Source organism: Amborella trichopoda, chromosome 4, assembly GCF_054954075.1.
Source record: "Amborella trichopoda isolate Santa Cruz 75 chromosome 4, AtrichopodaSantaCruz75HAP2 v2.0, whole genome shotgun sequence".
NCBI lineage: Eukaryota > Viridiplantae > Streptophyta > Magnoliopsida > Amborellales > Amborellaceae > Amborella > Amborella trichopoda.
Genome location: NC_142339.1, coordinates 50,712,898 through 50,736,260, shown reverse-complemented (window position 1 = coordinate 50,736,260; position 23,363 = coordinate 50,712,898). Strand labels below are relative to the sequence as shown.

The 23,363-nt window shown below is 39.1% G+C and overlaps 1 protein-coding gene across 4 annotated transcripts in view; it reads left to right on the top strand.

Moving 5' to 3' along the window:
• ATERDJ2A (DnaJ / Sec63 Brl domains-containing protein) overlaps positions 1-23,131 on the top strand; it is a 41,289-nt gene extending 18,158 nt beyond the window's left edge. For all 4 annotated transcript variants that reach the window (XM_088865532.1, XM_006826731.4, XM_020664358.2 and 1 more), the window contains 6 exons: positions 11,283-11,460; positions 11,602-11,721; positions 16,429-16,515; positions 20,881-20,991; positions 21,772-22,110; positions 22,441-23,131. In XM_088865532.1, coding sequence (XP_088721658.1) covers positions 11,283-11,460; positions 11,602-11,721; positions 16,429-16,515; positions 20,881-20,991; positions 21,772-22,110; positions 22,441-22,932 — 1,327 coding nt within the window. In that variant the 3' untranslated portion in view covers positions 22,933-23,131. The remainder of the gene's footprint in view (positions 1-11,282; positions 11,461-11,601; positions 11,722-16,428; positions 16,516-20,880; positions 20,992-21,771; positions 22,111-22,440) is intronic.
• Positions 23,132-23,363: the final 232 nt, after the last annotated feature.

Below are 23,363 nucleotides of genomic sequence, written 5' to 3'. Positions count from 1 at the left end.
GCACGAAAAAAAAAACCTGAGATCTCCTTTTGACGGCCTTGTTTTGAGAAAAAAAAAAAAAAAAAAAAAGAAAAGAAAAGAAAAAGAAAGGGTATCCTTTTCCTTGAAGAAACTTTTGTTGTTTGATTGTGTCCTCCATAGGTTCTATCCAGCAAGCAAATCTGGCATTCCTTTTTATCCCTCTCATTGAAATAAGCTGCCACTGGGATTCAAAGTTCCTAATTGAATAGACGCAGAATTTCTTTCTGGCCAAAGTCCAAGATACATGATAGTTTCTATAATTGCAGTTGCTGTTATCCTCTCTTTTATCCATGTGGCCGTGTGTTGCTTGTCTTTAAATATTCTTCTACTACATTCATGCCAATCTTCCAAGCAATGGGGACCAACTTCCATAATATAATGACTAGTTTGGGCATTATGGGGTCACCATGATTTAACCAGGTCAGAGATTGACTAGGGTGTCATCCATTGTATTCCAGAAAACTCCAATAATGCAACCCACAGGTCATCAGCAGTATCGCCATGAAGGAAAAGGCATTGCACTGACTTTGCATCTTCGTTGCATATAGTACATTATTTGGAAAAAGTTAAAAAGTTGATAGTTACGATCTTATCCAACAATACGAGCCACCCAATGCTATTAGTTTGGGCAACATTATCAAATGTGGGGTGTTATGTGCGGATGCATCATTGGAATAGATGTAGTCTTCTTTGATTAGAGGGTCCACGCCGTAGAGAGGTACACATTATCTTCTCTATCTTGTCTGGAATAGATTAAGGAACTGAGTATAGGTATGAACATATATTGGGAGGTTGGATAGGTTTGATTTAATTGGATTATATGGCCTCCTGATGACAGGCCAGAACACTAGATTTCTTTAAAATGTTTCAGTTAGTTCATACCACTGTGCTTTCAGTTGGGTTTGCCTGGGGATAGGGGTAGACTTAGGTACTTATTCCGCTTGCAATCCATTCCTCACCCCACCCTCTTCACCAATTGGTTGAGGACTTGCTACCCATTAATTTTGTCTTTCGCATATTGACCCCTTAACCAGAAAGTACTTGAGATTATCCGTATGCACCTTGCATTTTGGACGTTGAGGATCTACATTCTTTAATGCTCTTGTTTCTTCCTACGTCCTGTAAAATTTTACTCTCTTAATGCAATGTTAACAGTTCTCAAAAAAAAAAAAACCTTGAACCACTGAGCATTCCTGCTTCATAGGCACCATCAATCGTTGCACGAAATGCTTTGTTAACTATCACAAATGACAAAGGTGACAAAGGCTTACCCTATTTCATCCCTTTAGAACAGGAGCACTAGCCCTTTTGGTGATCCATTCATCGGGACCAAGAATTGGAACGAGGAAATGCACCCATATATCTACCATCTCGACCTTTCGACAAAGCCCAGGAGACTCATTCTTTGTTTTTGAAACTTCCCATGAGACTCATTATATGTTCCAAAAAGTTCAAATCCGAATGATAATGGGCTTTTTCGAAACCTATCTTACAGTCTAACTGAGGGATTTTTCTCTCAGCCTGGTATGGATGGCCTCATGTCCTATGAGCATGCCATCCAAGATTCATTGATCCTTTGCGAACTCCACAACTTGTGGGGAAATAACATAGTCCAGGACCTCTATCTTTCGTAAAGCTTGGGCCTTGGATATGATCTTGTACATGCTGGTGATTGAGATTGTGGGCTGTAGATCCTTTTATATCTTGTACCCGTTTCTTTTCAGGAATCAAAGCAATGAATGAAGCATTCCTTGCTCTATGAATCTTTCCCCTCTTTAAAAGTTCTTGTAATTTCTCCATCAGGACCTTATTTATTATGTCCCAAAACTTTTGAAAGTGAGCGATCGGGATTCCATCAGGACCTACTGCTCTGTCTTTCCCCAGGTTTTGAATTGCCTCTTTGACTTTTCTAGTTAAAAGGTTTCTCCAGGCAGCCAATTTTATTGGGTCGTTCGTCATATAGAGATAGAGGTTTATCTTCTTTAGTGAAAAAATGTCTGAAATATTCCACCATAGCGTTCTCCGTTCTTGAGTTAGTGGAATATTATTACCCTCTGATCCTGATATTTTGGATATTGTTATTTCATCTCTTAAAGCTCACCGTTCTATGACGGAAGGCTGTCTTCTTGTTCCCTACTTTTTGCCATTTGAATCTGACATTTGGCACCAGAAGAGTTCCTCCAAGTTGTAGCACTCCTATGCACTTGTGCTTTATGACTTGAATCAATCCTCTGTAGGTATTCCTTCTAGGGAGAGCTCGTCTAACTTAGACATTTTCTTTGGCTGGGCTACTTTTTGGTCTTTTAGTTGGCCATAGCCTTCTTTAATCCAAACCTTTAACTTTCCTTTCAATAGCTAAAGTATTTTGCATAATCGATATCCTGCCCAAACCTTTACCTGAAATGCCTTCCATCATTCTCTGATGACTCGTACCTGGCCTATGTCCTCTAACCTTGCAAGTAAGGAAATAGGCAAGGGCCAGCACTTCTTGGGTATGTCTCCAGCAATATGGGTATATGGTCCACAGTGGCTTTGGGAAGCAGATCGGAGTATTACCTGGGAATGTAGCTTCCCACTCATGACATGTTAGGAAGTTCTCCTGGTTGTGGTTAGCCCATGTATAATTGGCTCCTCACTAGTTGTATTTCCATTTCTTGTCTGCATGTGAATTCCTGGAAGCTAGCCATTATTGTTGTTTTCTCCATTTGTTTCTTTCATATGACTAACTTCAGTTGTTCAAATCTCCTCCCAAACACCATGGAAGCATGGTATTCTGATACTCTAGTTCCTGGTAAAGGATTCACTATCTGCAGGTCCTTTTGGGCCATAGGTTGCAGTTATAGGTCTATGGGAGGTTCCTTTTAAGACCTTCAAAGTCAACATGATGGGCCATGCCTCGGAGCTGGCGTGAGCTAATGGCAGCACCAAAGGGTCACATAAGACCCAAATACTTCTTGATGCCCCTTGTAATGGTAGTGCAAACAACCGGCATATTGACACTCCCAAACTTCTCTAACTGTGTTGCGGTCTTGTGTAGCCAACATCGTTTCAATCAAAACTAGGATTTCTGGTTAATATTTCCCACACAAATAATGAAACCCATTTTTTTCATGGGACCGCCTGACCCCTGATGTTCCGAGACATAAATCTTCATGGATAGGAGTCAAGGGATTGCTTTACCAGAAAATGTCTGCCTTTCAGGTTTTTTGGGTGGCGGCAGGTCTGCTTTTTTGTAAATGATAGCGATTACCAGGTTGTTGAGTTCATGATTTCCCTTCTTCCCCCTGTTGCCCCTATTACCCTGATTGTGAGCCCAACGATCCTCATTTGTGTCTTTGTCTGCATGGAATTTGAAGGACTCTGTGATTGGGCAGTGGTGGCCATCACAGCAAACTCACATCCTGTACATGATTCCCCTTTCTTCCCCCTGTTGGGCCCTATTACACTCCGCTTCAGAATCAGTAGAAACTGCCTCATTCGTCTCTTCTTACTCAGCCGTGGGGATTGGCCTCTCGCGACGGGATAGATTGAATCTGTTTGACATTAGAATGAAAAACTATTGCTCTTGGAAATGGAATTAGGGATATTATTTTCCAAGGGCTTAGATGCCTAGGTGTCATTCATTTGAGGGCATGAACATTCACCCTGATACCACTTAGTGTCATATGGAAACTGTGACCTTAACATGCCAGTTGCAATCCATAGTTTCCGAACTGGATTTCATACTTTGAGTGGTTCTAGGGGAAGATTGGTGATGGGTATGGTTCCCACAGATGATATGGTATTATAATATTCAATTTGAGGGTCCACTCCTCATGGCTCTTTGTAATCTGGTTTCGCAATTGTTGGCATCACATCTTGCTCCCTCTCCCTCAATACAATAGATGCTGTCTCTTGGTGCCCTTATACTGGACTGAAGTTGTAATTAAGGTTCAGCAGACACCAAAACGGAGTTCGTGCTGGCTGGTCTTCTTTTGTGTCCCTCTGTTGTATCCTCTACTCCAATGCAGCATTGCATTCTTCTGACTCCTTAACCATGGAGCAGCCAGTTCTTTCCCAGGAACCACCTGTAATCTTCACAAGTAGGATCCTTCACATGGAAAAGGATTAGAGTTCCTTCTCCCTCTTCTTCTGCATTTTGGGTGGATTCAAGGCTCTTTTCAGTGCCAGCATTTGCTCTCCATGTGTGATGTGCTTGTTGACTCACTCTACAGTGGTTTCTTATTGGTCAAGGGGGATGGTCTATTCTAAGTTCTCAGATGTCAATAGCTCTGGATCACGGAGATCTATCCTTGAATGAAATATATGTTGTCATTTGCCTGCACCATTGGGATTCATCTCCACATCGAGGTATCATCACCGCCGGAGTCGGTGACTGTAACTGCATTTAATGGGCTGCCCGAGAACCATAACAAACCACATTGGGTCGTTTGCTTATACCGAGGCTGGACACCTGGTCTAACCCATTCCTGGCAATTGGAAAATTCTAGATGAAGTTCAGATTTGATGGATATGAATTTGAGCTAGATTTGAAATTCAAATTTGATGAATTTGTATTTGAATTGATTTGGCTCTGAAATGTAATTAGTCTCTGAAATTAACTTGACCTTACTGCTGCCTCGCTGACCTGTGCCCTCTTTTCTGAGTTGGATGAATCGTTTGTATGAGCTGCTGCTAACCTGTTCGTGACCTCATCATCCCTGTTCGCTCGGTTTTTGTCCTTTGCCAACTGGCCATTTTCATTTCCTGCTTTCTAATCCTCCAATCTGCGAATCTTTGCTCAACAAACTGCCTTTCTTCCTCCTGGTCAACATTTGACTTACCCCCTGCTTTATTTGTGGTTCTATCATGTGCTTTTTTGGATGCAGCTATCTTCCACTGAAATTCCAAGTTTGAACCATTGCTTCCTGCTATCAAGGTAAGACTCTTCCGAATATAACTGGGTTCTGTGGTTTTAACCTTCATCCGCATTATGTCGAACCTTGAGCCAGAGAGGGATTCTGAATCCAGCTGGTCAGCCACCCATGTGGCGACTCAATTTGGCAGAACATCTCATAGGGGTAGGCATCGATTGGGATGCCCTTGACTGTAATCGACTGAATTTATTTGGCAGTCAGGGAGCTCACAGATTTAAGGATCCCTAAGTCTTCAAAGCAGTGAATGCCCCTTATATCTCCAAGTCCCAGCTGCTGTGATGCGCACTGCTTCTTCTCTTGCATCAAGAATGAGCATGATGTCCCTGTTATCAAAATACTTGCAGATTACTAGAGCACTCATCCATTCTCTTGATGTCCCTTTCTCAAGCTTGCATAGGGTCTATATCGTCGCAATTAATGAAAGTTCCCAGGGTAGATGAAGCTGCTTTAATCTTTTTAATGATAATTGAATTTTTAACACTCAGGACTGTGGTAGCTCCTGCATTTAACTTTTGACCATTATATTTATGGTGGACGAAGTGGCTTTGGAATTTGGGAGCTCTTTAAACCAAGGTTTTAAAAACCAGATTGGTGACCTGAATTGTCCATCTGGAAAACTGGGTTGGTTTGGTGGATCTGTGGTTCAGATGACAGAATCGGCAGGATCCAACCTTAAAAAAAGTTCAAAACTAACTCAAAATCACTAAAAATATTTCCAAAAAAAAATGGAGCATTACATTATGTACTTCCATTATTTTACAAAAATGCGTGAAAATGGAGATATCGTTTCTTGTCTGAGTAATTTTGATACAAAATGTTTTTACAAAAGTTTTGATACTCATTTTGTGATTTTTAGTGAAGAAATGAGGGAGAAAGTGATTTTTTATTTTTTATACTAATTTTGTGATACTAATTGTAATTTTTTATTCTAATTTTGCTTTACTGTTTTGTGGGTTTTGATAGTAATTTTGTGATACTAATTGTGATTTTTATGTGTGCCTCTCTCTCTCTCTCTTTCAGAATGAATTTTATTGAGTAGAGAAGAAAAAAATATTGATCTATATAGAGAAGAGAAAAAAAAGTAAAAAGAAAAAGGGTGCAGTTAGCATACGGATGCATTCGTAGCTGTAGAGGTAAGGTGCACCTTCAAATTTTATCATGGTATATAATTTTGATGTAAAATGTTCATATGATTATCTCAAAATCTATTTTTATATATAATTATAAAATTTAAATTTAAAAAATGGTTAAAATCAAGTAGATCTATAAACGTATGAAAATCTTGAAAATGGACGGTGTATATAATATGTTGTAAAATGCACTATTTTTGAGACTTAAAATCTTTTTATTTTTCATGATCATACATTTCGATGTTGAGATGATCAATCAAAGGGTTTTTCAACATTAAAACTACCTTTTCCAATGGATTTTTGAGGTGCATCCGTAGTTCTACATATAAGGTTGCAACCTTATAGAAACTTTTTCCAAAGAAAAACGAAGGAAAACAAGTAAAACTAGGTATAAAACAACAGTGTGCATAATAACATTCAAAGTACTATTTTTTTTTATAAATGACCAAAATGCTTAACTATTTTATCCTATTGAAAATTGGGCCTTACAAGACCAAAATACTTAAAATTTTCATTTTGTATTTTCAATGGTTTTGGGCGCTAATGCTTAAATACTTAAAATTCATTGTATAGAGGATGGGCCTAAATCGCATGTCGTAAGCATTTTAACCCATCGTTCTATTTCATTGTAAATTTCAAATAACTTTTACATTCAAAAGAAATATTTCAAAGAAAGTTATTAGCATGTATTACTATCTATTCTCCTTGAGGAACAATTTAGTCCATTGTTTTGGTCTAATGAATTCCTTTTATAGTTAGAGATTGTTATAAGTTGCTATCAAATATTATATGCTATAGTAAAACAGAAGTCCATAAAAATTTAGTGGGTGTATTTGGTTTCTTCTTTGTGGACAAATTTCCCAAGTCATGCAGAAAGGCAAGGTTTATGGGAGGAGACTTATAAAAGGGGCCGCAAGATGAAACGGGGGTGTCAAAATCAGCTGTGTCCAATAAGGAGGTGGTGGGCCATCCCTCTTTAAAGGAGGGCTTTATGTTATGTACATTAGGAATTGAAATAAAAAAAATAGAAACACAAGTATTGAGGGGGCCGGCCCCACCGCCACATCTCTTTAAATACAAATGAAAAAAAAGTGGCTGGTTTATTTTGGGATGGTACGGCTCATAGACAATCGGATTCCCTATCATAAATAATTCGAGGTTCTTTTTTTTGGTTAATTTTTGTAGAAACTGTAAGGAACCGGTCAAGAACCCGCTATGCGGAGGGGAACAGGCCGGTTTCCGTTATTTTGCGGAACTTGTTCGTCCCCCATGATTCCCGATCCAGATCGGCTGGTTCTGATTTGGTTCCACCTTTTTTCGAACCTTGATTTAAACTGTTTTTTTTAAAACTGTTAACTGTCCTTGCTTTAAACTGTTTGAGTTTCTATATGCATTGTTTCACCTTATAAAGGTGGCTGAAGGATTGTCCTTAGGGTTGGGATGAATTCCCTTTCCTCCACCATGGCTTCTCATTGACCCTCCTCATCCGTATTGTGGCTCATTGCTATGCGTACTCAGTCGCTGAAATAGGTCATGATTATCATAAGTGGTTAGTGGTAGGGGATGTGAGTCAGACATCTGTTGTCTTATTTTGTTAACATCGAGTCATTGACTTTTAAATATTAATGCTAATCACAGGCTCTTGCATTAGTTTTTGTTAGTTGTGACCAATAATATCTGCTTTCCTTACTTGTGTTCAATATTTGAAAGTGCACCTGGCCGATTCAGGACTCGCCCGAGTTGGTTTTTCATCGCGAGTTAGGTGATTCCAAGCTGGAAATCCCTGGTATCGCTTGAGGATTCGGTTTCTTCATAAATTAAAGTTCTTAACCAAAAATTGCCTAGTCTGGCACGGACTCACCGAAGTTGGGCTTGATCAACTCGGTCGTAGGACTATGGAGAGTCAGAGCACTAGACTGAGTCTACTGACTTTTTAGTGACTGCTTGTTTAATGGATTCAGTTACATGTAGCTTGTTATGATCTAGAATATAGTTACCCAAATCGCCTACTAAGGTCGCAATTCTGGTTCGGAATCGTGATTCGGCGTTTCCTAGTAAGAAACTCGATTTTGGAAGAAAGGAATCACGTCTCCAAGTTCGCGAAGCATGATGAATTTAGATTCCTGGAAACCTGGAATCAAGGTTCCATATCGCAAAATTTGTGATTCTTAGCTACACAACAATGCAATTCTATGTGTGCGAGACATTGGTTCCAATTATTTGGGAATTGTGAATCCATGTTGTTTGGAAGCAAGTTCCACATCATTAAAAAGCGCGGTTCGCAAATGCACTGAACAATGTTTCGATGATATTGAATCAAGTTCTAATGACGTGGCTTCAAGATTCAAACACAAATAATGAATGAAATGCATTCACAAATTGTATGTTGCTGGAGAAGCTCCATGAACCCATTCTATGTTACTGGAGGAGTTCCAGGAACCCATTTGTATCATGTTACAATTTTCTACAAGGTTAAAATTAAATACCTATGAGTTGGGTTTTGGGATTGTGATTTTGTGAGAGCCAAAAAAACCTTATAAACGTATGAGATGAATCAATGTACAATAACCTCTGTCAACTTATGAAGCATAAATATTACAAAAAAATTTGTTACTTCAAATTTAATAGTTTTTGGTAAATGTGGTGGGTACTAATGGAATATTGTTTGATGTGATGGGTACTAAGATACCCTATGGTGTTTTAGGTTAAATTAATCTTTAAATATCAGAAATTGATTTAAAATTGAATAACTCAAATTCAAAACTACATTGAATAAATAAGTAGAATTTCTATTTCATTTACTTCTTTTATAATTCCAATAAAGGAGATAGAGGGAGCTCGCCCTTGTTCTCACTAGTCTTATGTCGTAGACCAAGCCAGGGCTCTTGGTAGGCGAAGGGTTGTTGGTGGACTGTGTCCATTGTATGGGATTGTTGACAAAGATATCGTAACAAGGTTGCCATTGGTAATTGGACTAAATATATGTAGACCAAAATTCAATCTTGTAAATAATGATAAAATTTAAATATTTTCTTAATACTTCTCTCCTATATTTGAGGGGATTGGTGCGCGATTCCTGAATGGGGTCTCGATTCTTGAATGGTGAGAATCTTGATTCCAAGTCGATGGGACAACAATTCCAGAAATTTAGGAATCACGATTCCAATATCATTGAATCGCGATTCCAAAAGCCATTGAATGGTGTTGGGTCATGTGCGATCCTGAAAGGTATGAGACTCGATTCCAACATGATGGGACACCGATTCCTACAAATAGGAAACACAATTCGTATTTTACTGGATCGCAATTCTGATATAGTGCGAATCACGATTCAATGTTTTGAATGTACGGACAATGATTCCAGGATTGGGAATCATCTGATAAACGCGATTCCGCAATTCTGATTCCTAAAACGATTCGGAATCACATGCGTATCCAATAACTATAATCTAGAAGCATGTAATGCCTGAAATCTTGGGTTTTTCTTGAAAAGGTTGAATATACTTTTTAATGATGAGGTGGGATTTATGAAACAAGTGTGGTGACGAAGCATTTGATTTCAGGTCATAGACTTCTTTCTGACCTGACCTTATTTGCCAGTGGAAGTTCAAAGCCGTTTAGTTATCATTAAGGCTTTATACATAGACAATAAGCTAGTGAATGAAAGACAGGTTTTTGTGGGGACAGTGATTTGGGTGAATTATTTGTTACAGAACCTGCTAAAAGATTCCGGCATCCTGTTTCTCTCTCCGTCTTCAGGATTTCCCTTTCTATTCTGTTCTCTTCTCTAATTGCTTAAAAGTTACATCTCTGTGCTTTCATTTTATGCCTCTCTCTCAGATGCACACACACTCATGTGCATGTGCACACAAACATGCACATACATGGGTTGTCCAGGTACCTGCTTTACATTAACAATTTCATAATCTTGTTCCGGAGGAATTTGAGGGGAATATGGGAGCAGGTGCTCTTCCTGAGGTTGAGACATGGTCAAAGGATGTCGCAGTCAGGTGGAGGCCTTTTATGTCAAGCCATGGTGTAGAGAGCATCATGGGTGTTTTAGTCTGTTGATATAGGAGATTGGTGAGTCCTAATTCTTACCAAGGAGGATGGGAAAAGACCACTATTCATGGAACCAGATGGTTTTTATGTCTATGGGTGATAAGCTTGATGACAGAAAGATAGGGATCGAGGAGATTAGCATGTTAAGAGAGGTGGGGGTGCCTATATTTTAAGTAGTTAAAACTCTTAATGGACAATGATTTGTGGCTGAAACTTATCATTCAAGATATTTATATTGAAAACAGAAGATAAGGCTACAAAAAAGTTTATACTGGTCAATCCATCTGTGTGCATATGATTGGAATAGTTAGATGTTGATTGGCACCTTAAAGAAATACAACAACTGGATAAATTACAAACTAACTAGTGCTAAAGGATGCCAAGTTGCGGATCTCTTCCCAAGGTTTTTTGGGGTTTGAATACAGATCCAAACAGGGTGTTCCAAGCCTGAGTGCTTGAGGGAGTCTTGAGAGTGGATTGTCCCAGTAGTGTATGTTCTTATAATTGGCAATGCAATCATTTGGGGCCCAAGTGGCACTTATGAAATTTCAGACTGCAGAGGCTATATTCACATCACCTTTTTATGTAGTGAAAACATCACTGGAATTGAACAACTGCAGGAAGTTCTCTCTTGGGGTTGAATCGCTCTAATCTAATTGGTGAAGTCAACTATAGGCCTCGTCTTCTTTCGCATATTAAGGGATGTTATTTTCTTTTTCCTTTTGTTTTTTTGTACGACTTTACTAATCAGCCTATTCTAGTGTTTTGGAGTTTGGATCCATTTTAGGGCCCTCTTTTGGTTCAGGAGATGGTCCCGATTGGAAAGTGGTCTGGTTGCAATTGATACGGGTTAGAGATTTGGAAAGTCCAACTTTCATAAGATTGATATACTATATCTTTTCATTTACTAATTATTTGCATCCATTTTAGTGGTAGTTTTTGCTGTGTACATGTTGACATGGATTGGTATTGTGAGGAATGTAGTATCCAAATTAGTTTTGGCAAGACGCTAATTCTATCTGCAGGTTATGTTCATGTATGTGATTTTCTTGTTTTTCTTAATAATCAGAATGGTACTGTTGTTTCTCTTTATTCTATTCGTCAACCATTTATGAAATCATTTTTATCTGACACTAATTTAGTGCTATTGTAGTAAGGTGTTGGATGTCTTTATTAAGGCTGCAGAGTACATGGAAATTCCAGTTCGTAGGAGTGATGGGGAACCTCTTCAGAGGCTCTTCACGATTGTTCGTAGTGAGCTGAACCTGGATATGAAGAACATTCGGCAAGAACAAGCTAAGTTTTGGAAGAGGCACCCGTGTCATGTTAAGGTAATCATTACGGCTCCTTTACAAACAACTGCTGTGCTGTCATGTTGGTTTCCAGTTGCATTGGTGTAGTCTTCATTGGTGTAGTCTTCTAAGTTCTGGTTTACATTCTTATAAATTTCCATCTTTTTTGGTATTTGACAGACAGAACTGCTGATTCTCGCCCAATTAACTCGTGAATCAGCAGCTGTCCCTTCAGGTCTTCAGGGTGATTTCAGGCATGTTCTACAACTTGCACCTCGCCTTCTTGAAGAATTAATGAAGGTGTGATATGTTCTTTCTTTCGTCGTACGACATTATGATTTTCTTAATACTTTTTTGTTGTATAGTGCCTGTGACTCCAATTCACATAGTTTAAAGTGGCATCCAATATGGTCCAAAAATTATCTTACAAATTGTTTGTCCTAGCCTTTTTTTCATAAATAGTTAGTTCTACTTTAGATTCTTGTTTCTAAATGTGCATTGTTTGTTTTGGATCGCTTTCATGCGATGACAAATTTTCTGGTGTGGTTGTTAGGGATTTCTTGGATGCTCTCTTGATTAGGCTATCAAGCTTTTTACGCATTATTGATCAAGAAGTATGTGAGTGCCATCTCAAGGAACACGATCTCCTGAGATTCAGCCTTGCAATAGGTGTGCTGTAGCATAGTTACTGGGATCGGGATCGGCACCCTTTCCTGGTTTGGGTCCCGAACAAGGGATCATGAAAGGTTAGAATGTCCCTAGGTTTGGGATCACCATTTGTACACCCTGAATTTTAGGGAGCGAGATCCCAATGTGCTGGGGAGCTCGATCCCAACTTCTAATGATTGAATGATGTGTTCTATAGATCCAAGCTCCATCTGGTGATAAATTGAGGTCCTCGAGTGCACTAACTAGGGTGCCCTGAGTGGGAGTGCAGTCCATATAATATTAAGTACTTAAGGAATTTTTGAAAATTCAAGATTTTATTTAAACATGTAAGAAATTCAATAATCGAATAAGTTAGTTTTTTGTAAATCATTGCCATCCTTCTTTGTTGAATAAACAATACTAAGATAAGTATTAAGTTGAAGCTCAAGGTAACACATTACCTGTTAAAGAATAAAGATTCCAAAAAGACAATATAGCCTACAGCCATTGGAAATTATGTATGAAGAAAATATACAACTGATATGTTATATAATACTTAGAAAGTGAAACTAATTATGCAACATAGCCACTATTTAACATTAAGGTGAATCTCAAGGTTCAAACTCGTGGCCTATAAAAAGAGGGCAAGAGGGATAATAGAGTCTAAGGGAATCGTGATTTCACATTGGTGGAACCTTGGTTCAGTTTACCTATAAACTCTCACATGCATGTGAATTTGGATTCTGTGTAACTGTGTGCTGTAGTCTGCTAACTGTAAGGAACCTTTCTTCTATTGCAAGGCATGGAAAAAATACTATTGTGTATGTAGAAATAAATGGTGTGAGGCAAGTATCAATTCATTTACTGACTGAGGAGTTGAATATAAGTTTTTTTCCATTATTGAAGGGCTGGATCTGTTATTGATGACACAGGTCAGTTTGATTATTGAAAAAAGAGTACGAATCAATGTCCCTTCGTAATCTCTGAATTGAATGAGTGCATATAAGGTCCATGTTACTTATTTTCGAGAAGAATGTGAGCTGTAGCTAGAAAAATTGAAGTGTATGAAGGGGAGGGTAAAAAAAAAGAAAGTGATAACTTTGCAGTTTTCTCAAAAAAAAAAAAAAAAAATTGAAGTGTTCAAAATTTGCTAAAAATCCTGGGAGGGTATAGAAGTCGTAGGACTATTCGAGGCATTAGCTTGAACCCTCGATAGATATCCCTATGCAAATTACGAGTGAAGTTTTGTAGTTACTTACTCATGGATAGATATCCATCAAGTTTTGTAGATTATCTGACCCAGGAACATTTGTTGCAATTGATCTTGTGGCAATGCTAAATTGCCCAGACTGAATTGAATAGGGACTGCAACAAATGTCTTGAGAACTCTTCTGTTGTAAATTGGTAATCTCTTCCTAAGCTTCTACTACGTGATGGGTTTGTGTTCCTGAAGGAACTCTAAAGTATAGGAAATGCTTTGTATGCAACTGCCTTCCTATCTCAAATCTAATTGCTGTAATGCTGTGGAACTCCTTAAAGATCAATGTCCATTCGGCCACAAGTGGCCTGGACCATTCTCTTAGAGTCGCGACACCACTGTATCACCATCAGAGGCTCTCAGCTTCCCTTTCTTTCCAAATTTCCTAGAACATATATGGGGTGCATCTCTTCCAACCTAGTCATTGTCTCTCCAAAAGACCAGAAGGGCTTCCGTGGACTATGGCATGACCACCACATCATGAACAGGTTCAGGAAGTGAACATCAAATCCTGCTCATGTAAGGGCGATCCAAGATAAGGTGATAGGGCCTATCCAACATCCTCAAGTCCACTTTCCCCAAATCCACGCCATTGCTAATAGGGCCTATCCAACATCCTCAAGTGTGTTGCGAATAAATCTGGGTTACAGAAGTTCCTTTTTGATCAATGTTACTCGTGTCCCTTGCTGCATCCTTCGCCATGAGAAGGGCCTCTGAATCCTCTCAAGCTTATCTGTCACCCTTGTTGAAATGTGGAACAGGGGTATATAATTATCAGGAATAATGGAGAATATCTTTGATGAGGATAATTGATGGGATGGTCGACAATATAGCTAATATGGGTGTCGACTTCGTGCCACTTTAGTCTTCCTCTCTCCGATTTCTAACACCTTTGTCCACTTTAACAGAGTTTCTTTATGCACGGGCATATGCATACATTAAGAAAGCATGGGCTTGTCTAGCTCATCTTTTCTTGCTTTTTTTTCTTTGGATGACTACAGTAATCCTTTCAGAGTCAATACCAACTTCTGATTTGAGCCAAACGTGTGTTGTTTAGAGTTTATTACCCCTTGAACAGAGGGGACGATACTGGCATCTATTGTTGTAGTGGCATCATTGATCCTGTAATAAAAGTTTTCAAGTCTGTGGGGGCCTATTGGTTTTATGACCTACTGTGAAACTGTGGTGCGGTGAAAACATTTTCACCTTTCCCAGAATTACGATTTCATCGTCTAAGCATTTTCGGTACACTCTAAATTATGTATCTGTGCTCTATTAACCTGTACGGAGGTACACCATTTCTAGCTAAATCACACATTCATATCCCTTTGGTCCATGATCTTCAGTTCTTCAGGGTTACAGGGAAAAATTCTGGAACGAGGACTAAAGGCAGCATCCAACTCCTGCAATGGAGGAGGGGGGCAATTAACAAAATAGTCATGTCCTCTGCGTTTCATGATGAAAATATGCATGATACTGGTTTCTCTAGTCTGTGCTGAGGTGGGCAAACTGTTGGGTTTGAAATGGTCACAAGAGCTGCCAGGCATGCTTATGGACTTGAATCCAATGAACGGCAGATCAATGTGTTGCTAGTGGTGTTATTGGCTCTTGTTTTAGGTCATAGACGAGTAGTGCATCATCCATTTATTGTTATTTCTTGGGTAGATCGGCTGTGGGATCAGAACCTTGCATCATTCATTTATATTCCATAAATTCACTCTCTACTGTTGTTTCTTTCTAAAAGCATCTTCTTAGATGTTTTGAGGGAAATTCTCATTATGTCACCTCGAGCATCCACTGGTAGAATGCCTCCTGCTGTTTAGAACACTTTTTTTTTTAATGGTTTTACAAACTTATATTCTCATTATATCACCTCGAGCATGCTTATGGACTTGAATCCAATCGATGGATCATTATTGAACGGCAGATCAATGTGTTGCTAGTGGTGACATTGGCTCTTGTTTTAGATGATAGACCAGTAGTGCATCATCCATTTATTTGTTATTTCTTGGGTAGATCGGCTGTGGGATCAGAACCTTGCATCATTCATTTAGATTCCATAAATTCACTCTATACTGTTGTTTCTTTCTTAAAAGCATTTTCTTAGATGTTTTGAGGGAAATTCTCATTATGTCACCACGAGCATCCACTGGTAGAATGCCTCCTGCTGTTTAGAACACTTTTTTTTTTAATGGGTTTACAAACTCATATTCTCATTATGTCACCTCGAGCATGCTTATGGACTTGAATCCAATCAATGGATCATTATTGAACGGCAGATCAATGTGTTGCTAGTGGTGATATTGGCTCTTGTTTTAGGTCATAGACCAGTAGTGCATCATCCATTTATTGTTATTTCTTGGGTAGATCGGCCGTGGGATCAGAACCTTGCATCATTCATTTAGATTCCATAAATTCACTCTCTACTGTTGTTTCTTCTTAAAAGCATTTTCTTAGATGTTTTGAGGGAAATTCTCATTATGTCACCTCGAGCATCCACTGGTAGAATGCCTTCTGCTATTTAGAACACTTTTTTTTTTAATGGTTTTACATACTCATATAATTGATGAGATACTTTCTAATATTGTAATGTATTGCGGCTGTGTAGTAGCTGTTCATTTATTTACTGCCTAATGTATATGCATCTTAATGCCCAATTCTTGTCATAATGCATCATCCTGCATCCTTTTGTTATGATGTCTGGTGTCTTTTTTTACCTTGTGAGTTGCTCTTACTATGAATGTTTTTGTACAAAACACATGCTTGGACTGCTAAATTTATTTGTCCTGAGAGGATTTTTTACTGAAAGAACCATCCCTATAGCTTTACCTTTGGATTCCTATTCAAGATCGATCCTGTTCCACTGTCACAAGGTTCATCTTCTGAATGTATATTTTCAGGGGTATATATTTCTATTTATTTATTTATTTTTCTGAATGTGCTAACTTTAATATATATTTCTAACCTTACATTGGACAACCCTGGGAATCAGATCTGGAGTGAATCTTTCTACTGTTTTTGAACTCTCAATTTATGAACTTCGTATATCTATTCAAATTAGTAACTGTTGGAGTCTTACTTTTAATCTTTTGTCTTGCCAGATGGCTATCATTCCACGTACTCCGGAAGGTCATGGGTGGCTGAGACCGGCAATTGGGGTCCTTGAACTGACTCAAAGTATCATCCAGGTTATATCTAATGCTAAAACTGCTCTAATTCAAGTTTCGATGGTTTATACACTAATGCAGGGATGATGGAGAGAAGATGAGAAAGAAAGAAATAAATTAAAAAACAAAGATAAAAATAAAGGGATGAGAGATTATACCCTCTCTTGGGTTAGTGAGGGAGTCCATCCCAAAAGAATATCTCTTCTCAAGATCTAAATGAACTCTTTCTTTTCACTACATTTTCTGATTTAATAGTTGCATATCTATAGAAGAAAATAAACCTAAAACTTGCTCCCTAAGAAACCCTAATCAAATCCTAACCCTTTATCTTCCAATTCTACCCTCAAATCTCTACACTAAAAAAGACACAAATACCCTAAAAGAAAATTGGAAACCGAAAATAACCCAAACCTAAACTTAAACTCCTAAAAATAATAAAGGCCTTGTTTGCATCATTCTCTTAGGGTTGGGAGAAGCTCGACTTGTGTACTTTTTGCTTCTTCAATGAACACATAAATCAAATACTTGATGTGCAGCTTATAGAGGAACTCTAGGATGTCAACCATAATCTTGATTTATTTTTCTAAGCTTCTCATGTAATTTTTGAAAAATCGACCTTGATATCAAAATCATGTGGATGTCCCTCAAATTATAGTTTTTGCGTCAAAATTTACTCATTACATACAGGATTGGCATTGAAAGAAAGGTTTGGGAACAAAACAAAGAAATAGAAGAATTAGATCCAAATGGATTTCCATTTGACAGTAATATCATCACTTCAATTCGGAGTTCTTAGTTACTTTGATCGTATGGATCTTAGTGATCGAATATTGAGCAATAAAATAATTAATTAGTTTCAAAAAGATTGAAATGGCTACAATATGAATCATTGCTTCTTTCCCGAGCTTGAAATTAGCGTTTCCAATGTTCATGGATATTGAATCAATCGAGCAAACTTCTAGCACTTGTTCAACTTTGGGAAGACCTATCACAAAATGTAATATGATAATGGAATAGAAACAAGGATAGGGAACGGGTTACCTACTCCTAACGGTCAAAGCGATAAATCAAATCTCCCCAAGTAGGATTTAAACCCACGACTAGTTAGTCAACAACCGACCGCTCTACCACTAAGCTACTGAGGAACAATGAGAGATTCAATCTCATCGAGTTCAATTCCTGTTCTCAACCCATGACCAATATGGGTCCGAAGCTTCTGGAAGTTCAGGCATTTCTACAAGGTTTGTCTCTTGAAAAAAAAGAAGAAAAAGAAAAGAAAAGAACGCATGTGTTTATGGATTGAATGAGATTCAAGCTAGGGACAAGGTTGAATTTGCCAACGGCATCCTAAATCGATTGTGCAAGTAGATTTGTCTCTAAGGTGAAAGTTGGCATTGGACGTACGTGATTGTGAGCACCCTCTTCTGGATGAATGGTGTTTTCCAACTGTTGTAACTGCGGGTTCACTTCACTTTAAGTTCACGAATCTCACTTTAAATATCTTTCATGCCTGTGTTTATATCTTTCATAATTTGTGGCAATAGATCATCGATTGCAGGAGTAGGTTTTGGTGGTATTGCGATGGTCGAATCTTGTAGGCTTTGATACCAAATGTGTTTTGGGTAAATTATTGGGAATGACGAGCCCTTACCCTTTTAATCAACACAAGGGAAATGTTACATCACAGAGGAGAACATGTACAAGAAATTAAATAGACCTTTAAAGGGGGACATTGGCATTGTCCATCGAAATGGAGTGAGAAAATCAAGGGGATGGGCCTGCCAAACTGTGGGTTGAGCCATGAATGCTGCCTGCTTAGCCAGGCAATCAGTAGTCAGATTGGCCTCTCGGAATACATGCAATATCTGCCACTAGTGATCTGCGAAGGAGGAGAGCGTTTCCCTACAATTGGACAAGAGGATGCAAACCCTCCATGGGGGAGAGCTGTGGTAGGTGAGTGAGTCAGCTAGCAACTTGGAGTCACTCCCTATGATAGGAGGGCAGCAATCTATCTTATGCGCCAAGGAGATGCCTCGATCCAAGGCGTGGAACTCAACAACATTATTGGAGCTGGTACAAGAGGGACAACAAAGGCCACTACGAAGCCACCTATGTCATTTCTGATGATGCCCCCACATCCAACGGTGCATGGGTTGCAAAAGGATGAGCCATCAATGTTGAGCTTAAAATACCCTGTGGGAGAGAGAGACCATGCAATCGGGATTGAGGTGGAGGGGGGGTCGCTATTTCCACTTGAGCGTGAGCCTTGTGGAAATATGAAGCTCAAAGGGGTGGAAAGCCCAACCCTTCCCTTATGTTAACTTGCTCACAAAGTGAATCATGGGCCCAAGGAGGTGCTTACTAGAGGTCATTCTCCCCTCATGAATACATGCATCACGCTTGGCTCACAAGTGCCAGACAGTGGTGGAGAAGTTGGAGGTCTAGATGTTCTTCATGATATTGGATCTGAATTGGAGCTCTAGCCACTTTGCCATCATCATGATTGCAGATTGCTTGAGTGGTATGCATTTTCCAAACTTGCAAAATATGGATCTCCAAAGCACCTGTGAAAACACACATTGCATAATGATATGGTTAGTGGGCTCTTCCTCTTGAAAGTAGAAGGGGCATCTAGTGACCAAAGGGAGGCCCCTAAATTGGAGAAGGCTCGTGGTGGGCAGTGGGGAGTCCAAGGCGAGCCAAGTAAACCACTTTGGTCTAGAATGGCATGGGGTTTTCCAGAGGACCTTGAAAGCTATGGGCACATTTTGTCTGATGTGGTCCCAAGCGCCGCTCATGGAGAACTTACCTTTGGCTGAGTGAATCCATACCAGCTGGTCCAGAGAGGAGTAAATAGGGAGCATAAGCATATATGAATAAATCTTCTCTCATGCACAAATAAGTGGGGTAGAGGTAGGTATCAGAAGAGTCCATCTTTGCGGTGTACCCTCAATGTAATATGAGAACTTGGATTTTGCCAGGTTCCCAAATGTCTTGTGAGCGTCAGCGCCATATAGCTCCCATATGATGGGAGACAAGATGGGAAATAAATAAATAAATAACAAAAAAAAAAAAGATAAAGGGATAAGAGACTATTCCTTCTCTCAAGGCCTACATGGGAGTCTACCCCAAAAGAAGGATCTTTTCACATGATATAAAATATACTCTTATTGTCTTCACTACTTTTTTTGATCTAATAGTTACATATTTACAGAAGAAAATAATCTAAAACCTAACTTGTTCCCTAAGAAACCCTAATCAAATCCTAAACCTTCTTCTTTATTGAAAAATAAACTTGCAATTCTACCACTCAAATATTTACAGCCAAAAAGACACGATTACCCTAAAGGAAAACTAGAAAACAAAATAACCCAAACCTCCTAAAAAATAATGAAAGCCCTGATTGCGTCATGTAGTCACTGCTGATAGATACTTATTTCACTAATTCATCGAACATGAAATGTTGTGCGACCATATTTTTTATTTTTATTTTTAATTGTTCACGTTTGAAAGATGGCAAAGGTGCGCAATTTTTATCCAGTGATATATTTCATGAGCTGCAATGTATAAATGTACTGCAAGTGTTACTGCTGGGGGTGCACTCATTCTGTTTTTAATTGTGACGGTTTTACATGTTTTCTATGTCACATGACAACTCTGTAAGATGATTTTTACTTTAGGTATTTCATCGATTAGGTGCTTCAAAATATATCAGTGTTTATTACTGATTGAAGACTATACCTTCAGTGATTTTAGCTTTCTGCATTAAGTGCCTTTTTCTTAACTTCTTTGGACTTCTTGTTATGACTACCATCATCTTTCATTTTGTTCTCTTAGGATTGGGGAAGGTCATTTTTATTAGTTTTCCATTTGGTCTTGATGAATTGTTGCGCTCAAAGCATTTCACAAAAGTTCATTTTGCAGGGTGGTTCAGGATAGATCTCACTGAAAAATCATAATTCAAACATAGACAATTTTTCCTTATCAAAGAGATGATAAAACAGCTGTTAACCAGAAATTTACCAAAATTTGGTAAACTTTTAAGAAGGCAGCCCAAATTTGCCATTTCTTAAAAACTATGAGAAGTTCATGTTTTTGAATACTTGATTGATATCAGCAGATTCACTCATAATTTTAGGGGAAATTGACTGAAATTGACAGTGGTATCTAAATGTTCCCTCCAAAGTCATGACCACTGGCTTGCTGAAACCTAATCTTTCTTGTGCAGCTTGATGTCGTTAACAAAGATTTGCCATATGTTATTTCAGTATTATTTATTCCCGTAAACTATTCTGCTTTGAAATTTGTTGGCTGGCTATCATTGCCGATAATCATTCCCTGTTATGTTGAACTACAAGAAACTAATGGGTTACTCTGTTGATGCAGGCTGTTCCTCTCAGTGAAAGAAAAGCAGCTGGAGGGTCATCTGAGGGCAATGCTCCCTTCTTGCAGCTGCCACATTTTAGTGAGGCTGTTATAAAAAAGAGCTTCCGCAAGGTAAATATAAATGTTGCTCATTTATCATTTATAGAGTGAAACATTTTTTGTTGTTGTTGTTGTTGTTTATGGCAATACAAACCCTTGCAGAAGATGGTCCACAAATTTTGTAAAGCCACTGCTCTATGGTATAAAATAAAGGGCGTCACATCAAAATAATGCCAGTTGTAGCACTAATGGCCCCATCTTTTAATTCTATTTAATGGTAATGAGTACGTTTATAACTGGCCCTTAATGGCTGTTGTATAACAATTTAATATCCATAAGCATGGGTGTCAGGTGAGATTTTAAAATGAAAATGGTGCGAATATTTGTTTGAATGGTGCTTGCTCTAATGGGCATTAGAATGCCATAAGTAATTAATCCATATTGAAAATTTTTGTTATTGTTCTCTTGTCCTGGTACTGTTTTTCCCATGATTTTCTCACTGTAATGAGCCCTTACCTATACGTAATGGTAATAGACACTACCTTTCAAATGACTGAGATTTCCCATTTTTTAAACCTTATGCTACTACCCCAAAAGAAAAGTATACTTGATGGTTAAAAGGGTGATCGCCTTCCAACAAGTAGGTTGGACAGTGATTTTGAAGAGCAGGAAGTACAGTAGAAATAAAGAAGTGCAATGTGGCCCCAACCTTCCTGTCATCTCTGTTTAAGTAATTGATAGAATGTCCCTTATAACCATGTTGCTATATCGACCATGTGGAGATCATATTATATCCTTCTATTTAACAGAGTCACTTACTGAACCCATTTCCCCAATCTTCTCTTATTGCAGAAGGTCCGAACTTTCCAAGAGTTCCAAGAAATGAGCCCACAGGAGCGATCCGAGTTTTTGACACAGGCAGCAGGCTTTTCTGATTCTGAGGTTTGTGATGTTGAATCCGTCCTCAAAATGATGCCCTGTGTTGCAGTAGAAGTGACATGTGAAACCGAGGGTGAGGATGGCATCCAAGATGGTGACATTGTCACAATGCATGCGTGGGTCACTATAAAACGGGGCAATGGCCTTGTCTCTGCTCTCCCTCACTGCCCTTACTTCCCTTTCCAGAAGGAGGAGAACTACTGGCTCCTCTTGGCTGATCCGGTGTCAAATGGTGTGTGGGTCTCTCAAAAGGTGAGCTTTAGTTTTGAAACTTTGTCATGATGGCTGATATAACATAATGCTGCTTGTTCAATATAACATCTTAAGGCCATTTCCTAAGGCTTCAGTATGACCAGGATGCATTTCAGTAGCATATTGACAACATTGCGTTGGTGGTCAATGCTCCACTGTTTACAACCTCTCTTTTTCCTCCTTTTGCATTAATGCGGTCATGCAGAACACCATAGTAAGCAGAGCTGTTAATGCATTCGCCTATGCAACTCGCAAGGAAGTCTAAGCTAGGCTATCTACCAAGGTTTATAATACACTTCCATAATATTAACAAAGTCTTTGAAACTCTAGGTGAGCTTCTCAGATGAGGCGGCGGCCCTTGCTGTAGCCACCAAGGCCACACAGGAGGCCCTTGAGGGGTCAGGGATAGGCCCACGTGAGGTGAATGCTCAAGTGAGGGCAGCAGCCGAGAGAGTGAAGAGTGGAGCGAGGCTCGTGGTGACCAAGTTTCAGGCACCTTCTGAGGGCACCTACAATCTGATGCTCTTTTGTATGTGTGACTCATGGATTGGATGTGATAAGAAGGTGGGAGTGAGAATGAAGGTTTTGAAGAGGAGCAGAGCAGGTACGAGAGGAGGGGTGGTGGCTGAGGAGGGCCAAGTGGTGGAGGATGGAGGGGAGGAGGAGGAAGAAGAGGAGGAGGTATATGATGACTATGAGAGTGAGTATAGTGATGACGAGGAGGAGAAGAGCAAGGACAAGGTACAGGCGAATGGGCATGTTCGTGGAAAGGGTGGTGCGTCATCATCTTCAAGTGGGGAGGGATCAGACAGTGAGGGGTAATAAGGGCTGGAGAGAGTTTTGGCTGTCATGATCTTGTATGCACTTTGTTTCCTCTCTCTCATTTTGCTTTTCAATTTAATAATGTCTGGCACTATGAATGGAGATCCTCACGTGCTTTGATTATTGTTGTGGTTTGTTTTCCCCTGTGATTGGGAGGTTCATCTTTTGTTGACCGATGGACGCAACTTTATAAGAAAAAGAGGAAGAAAGAAAAGGAATTGTATATGCCCGCCAATTCTCAAGAGACTGATCCTAGTCTTTTTCTATTATCAATTTTCCTGTTAATTAGTGTCCTTTGTCTGCTATTTCCTTGCTTCATTCTTCTGCAGAGGTCCAGCAATGGGCAGGGTGACCTTTTAGCGTTACTGGGTCATGATATATGTGGCTTGGCTCGGGCTCGATAAGAATCAAAGCCAAAAACATCAAGTCTG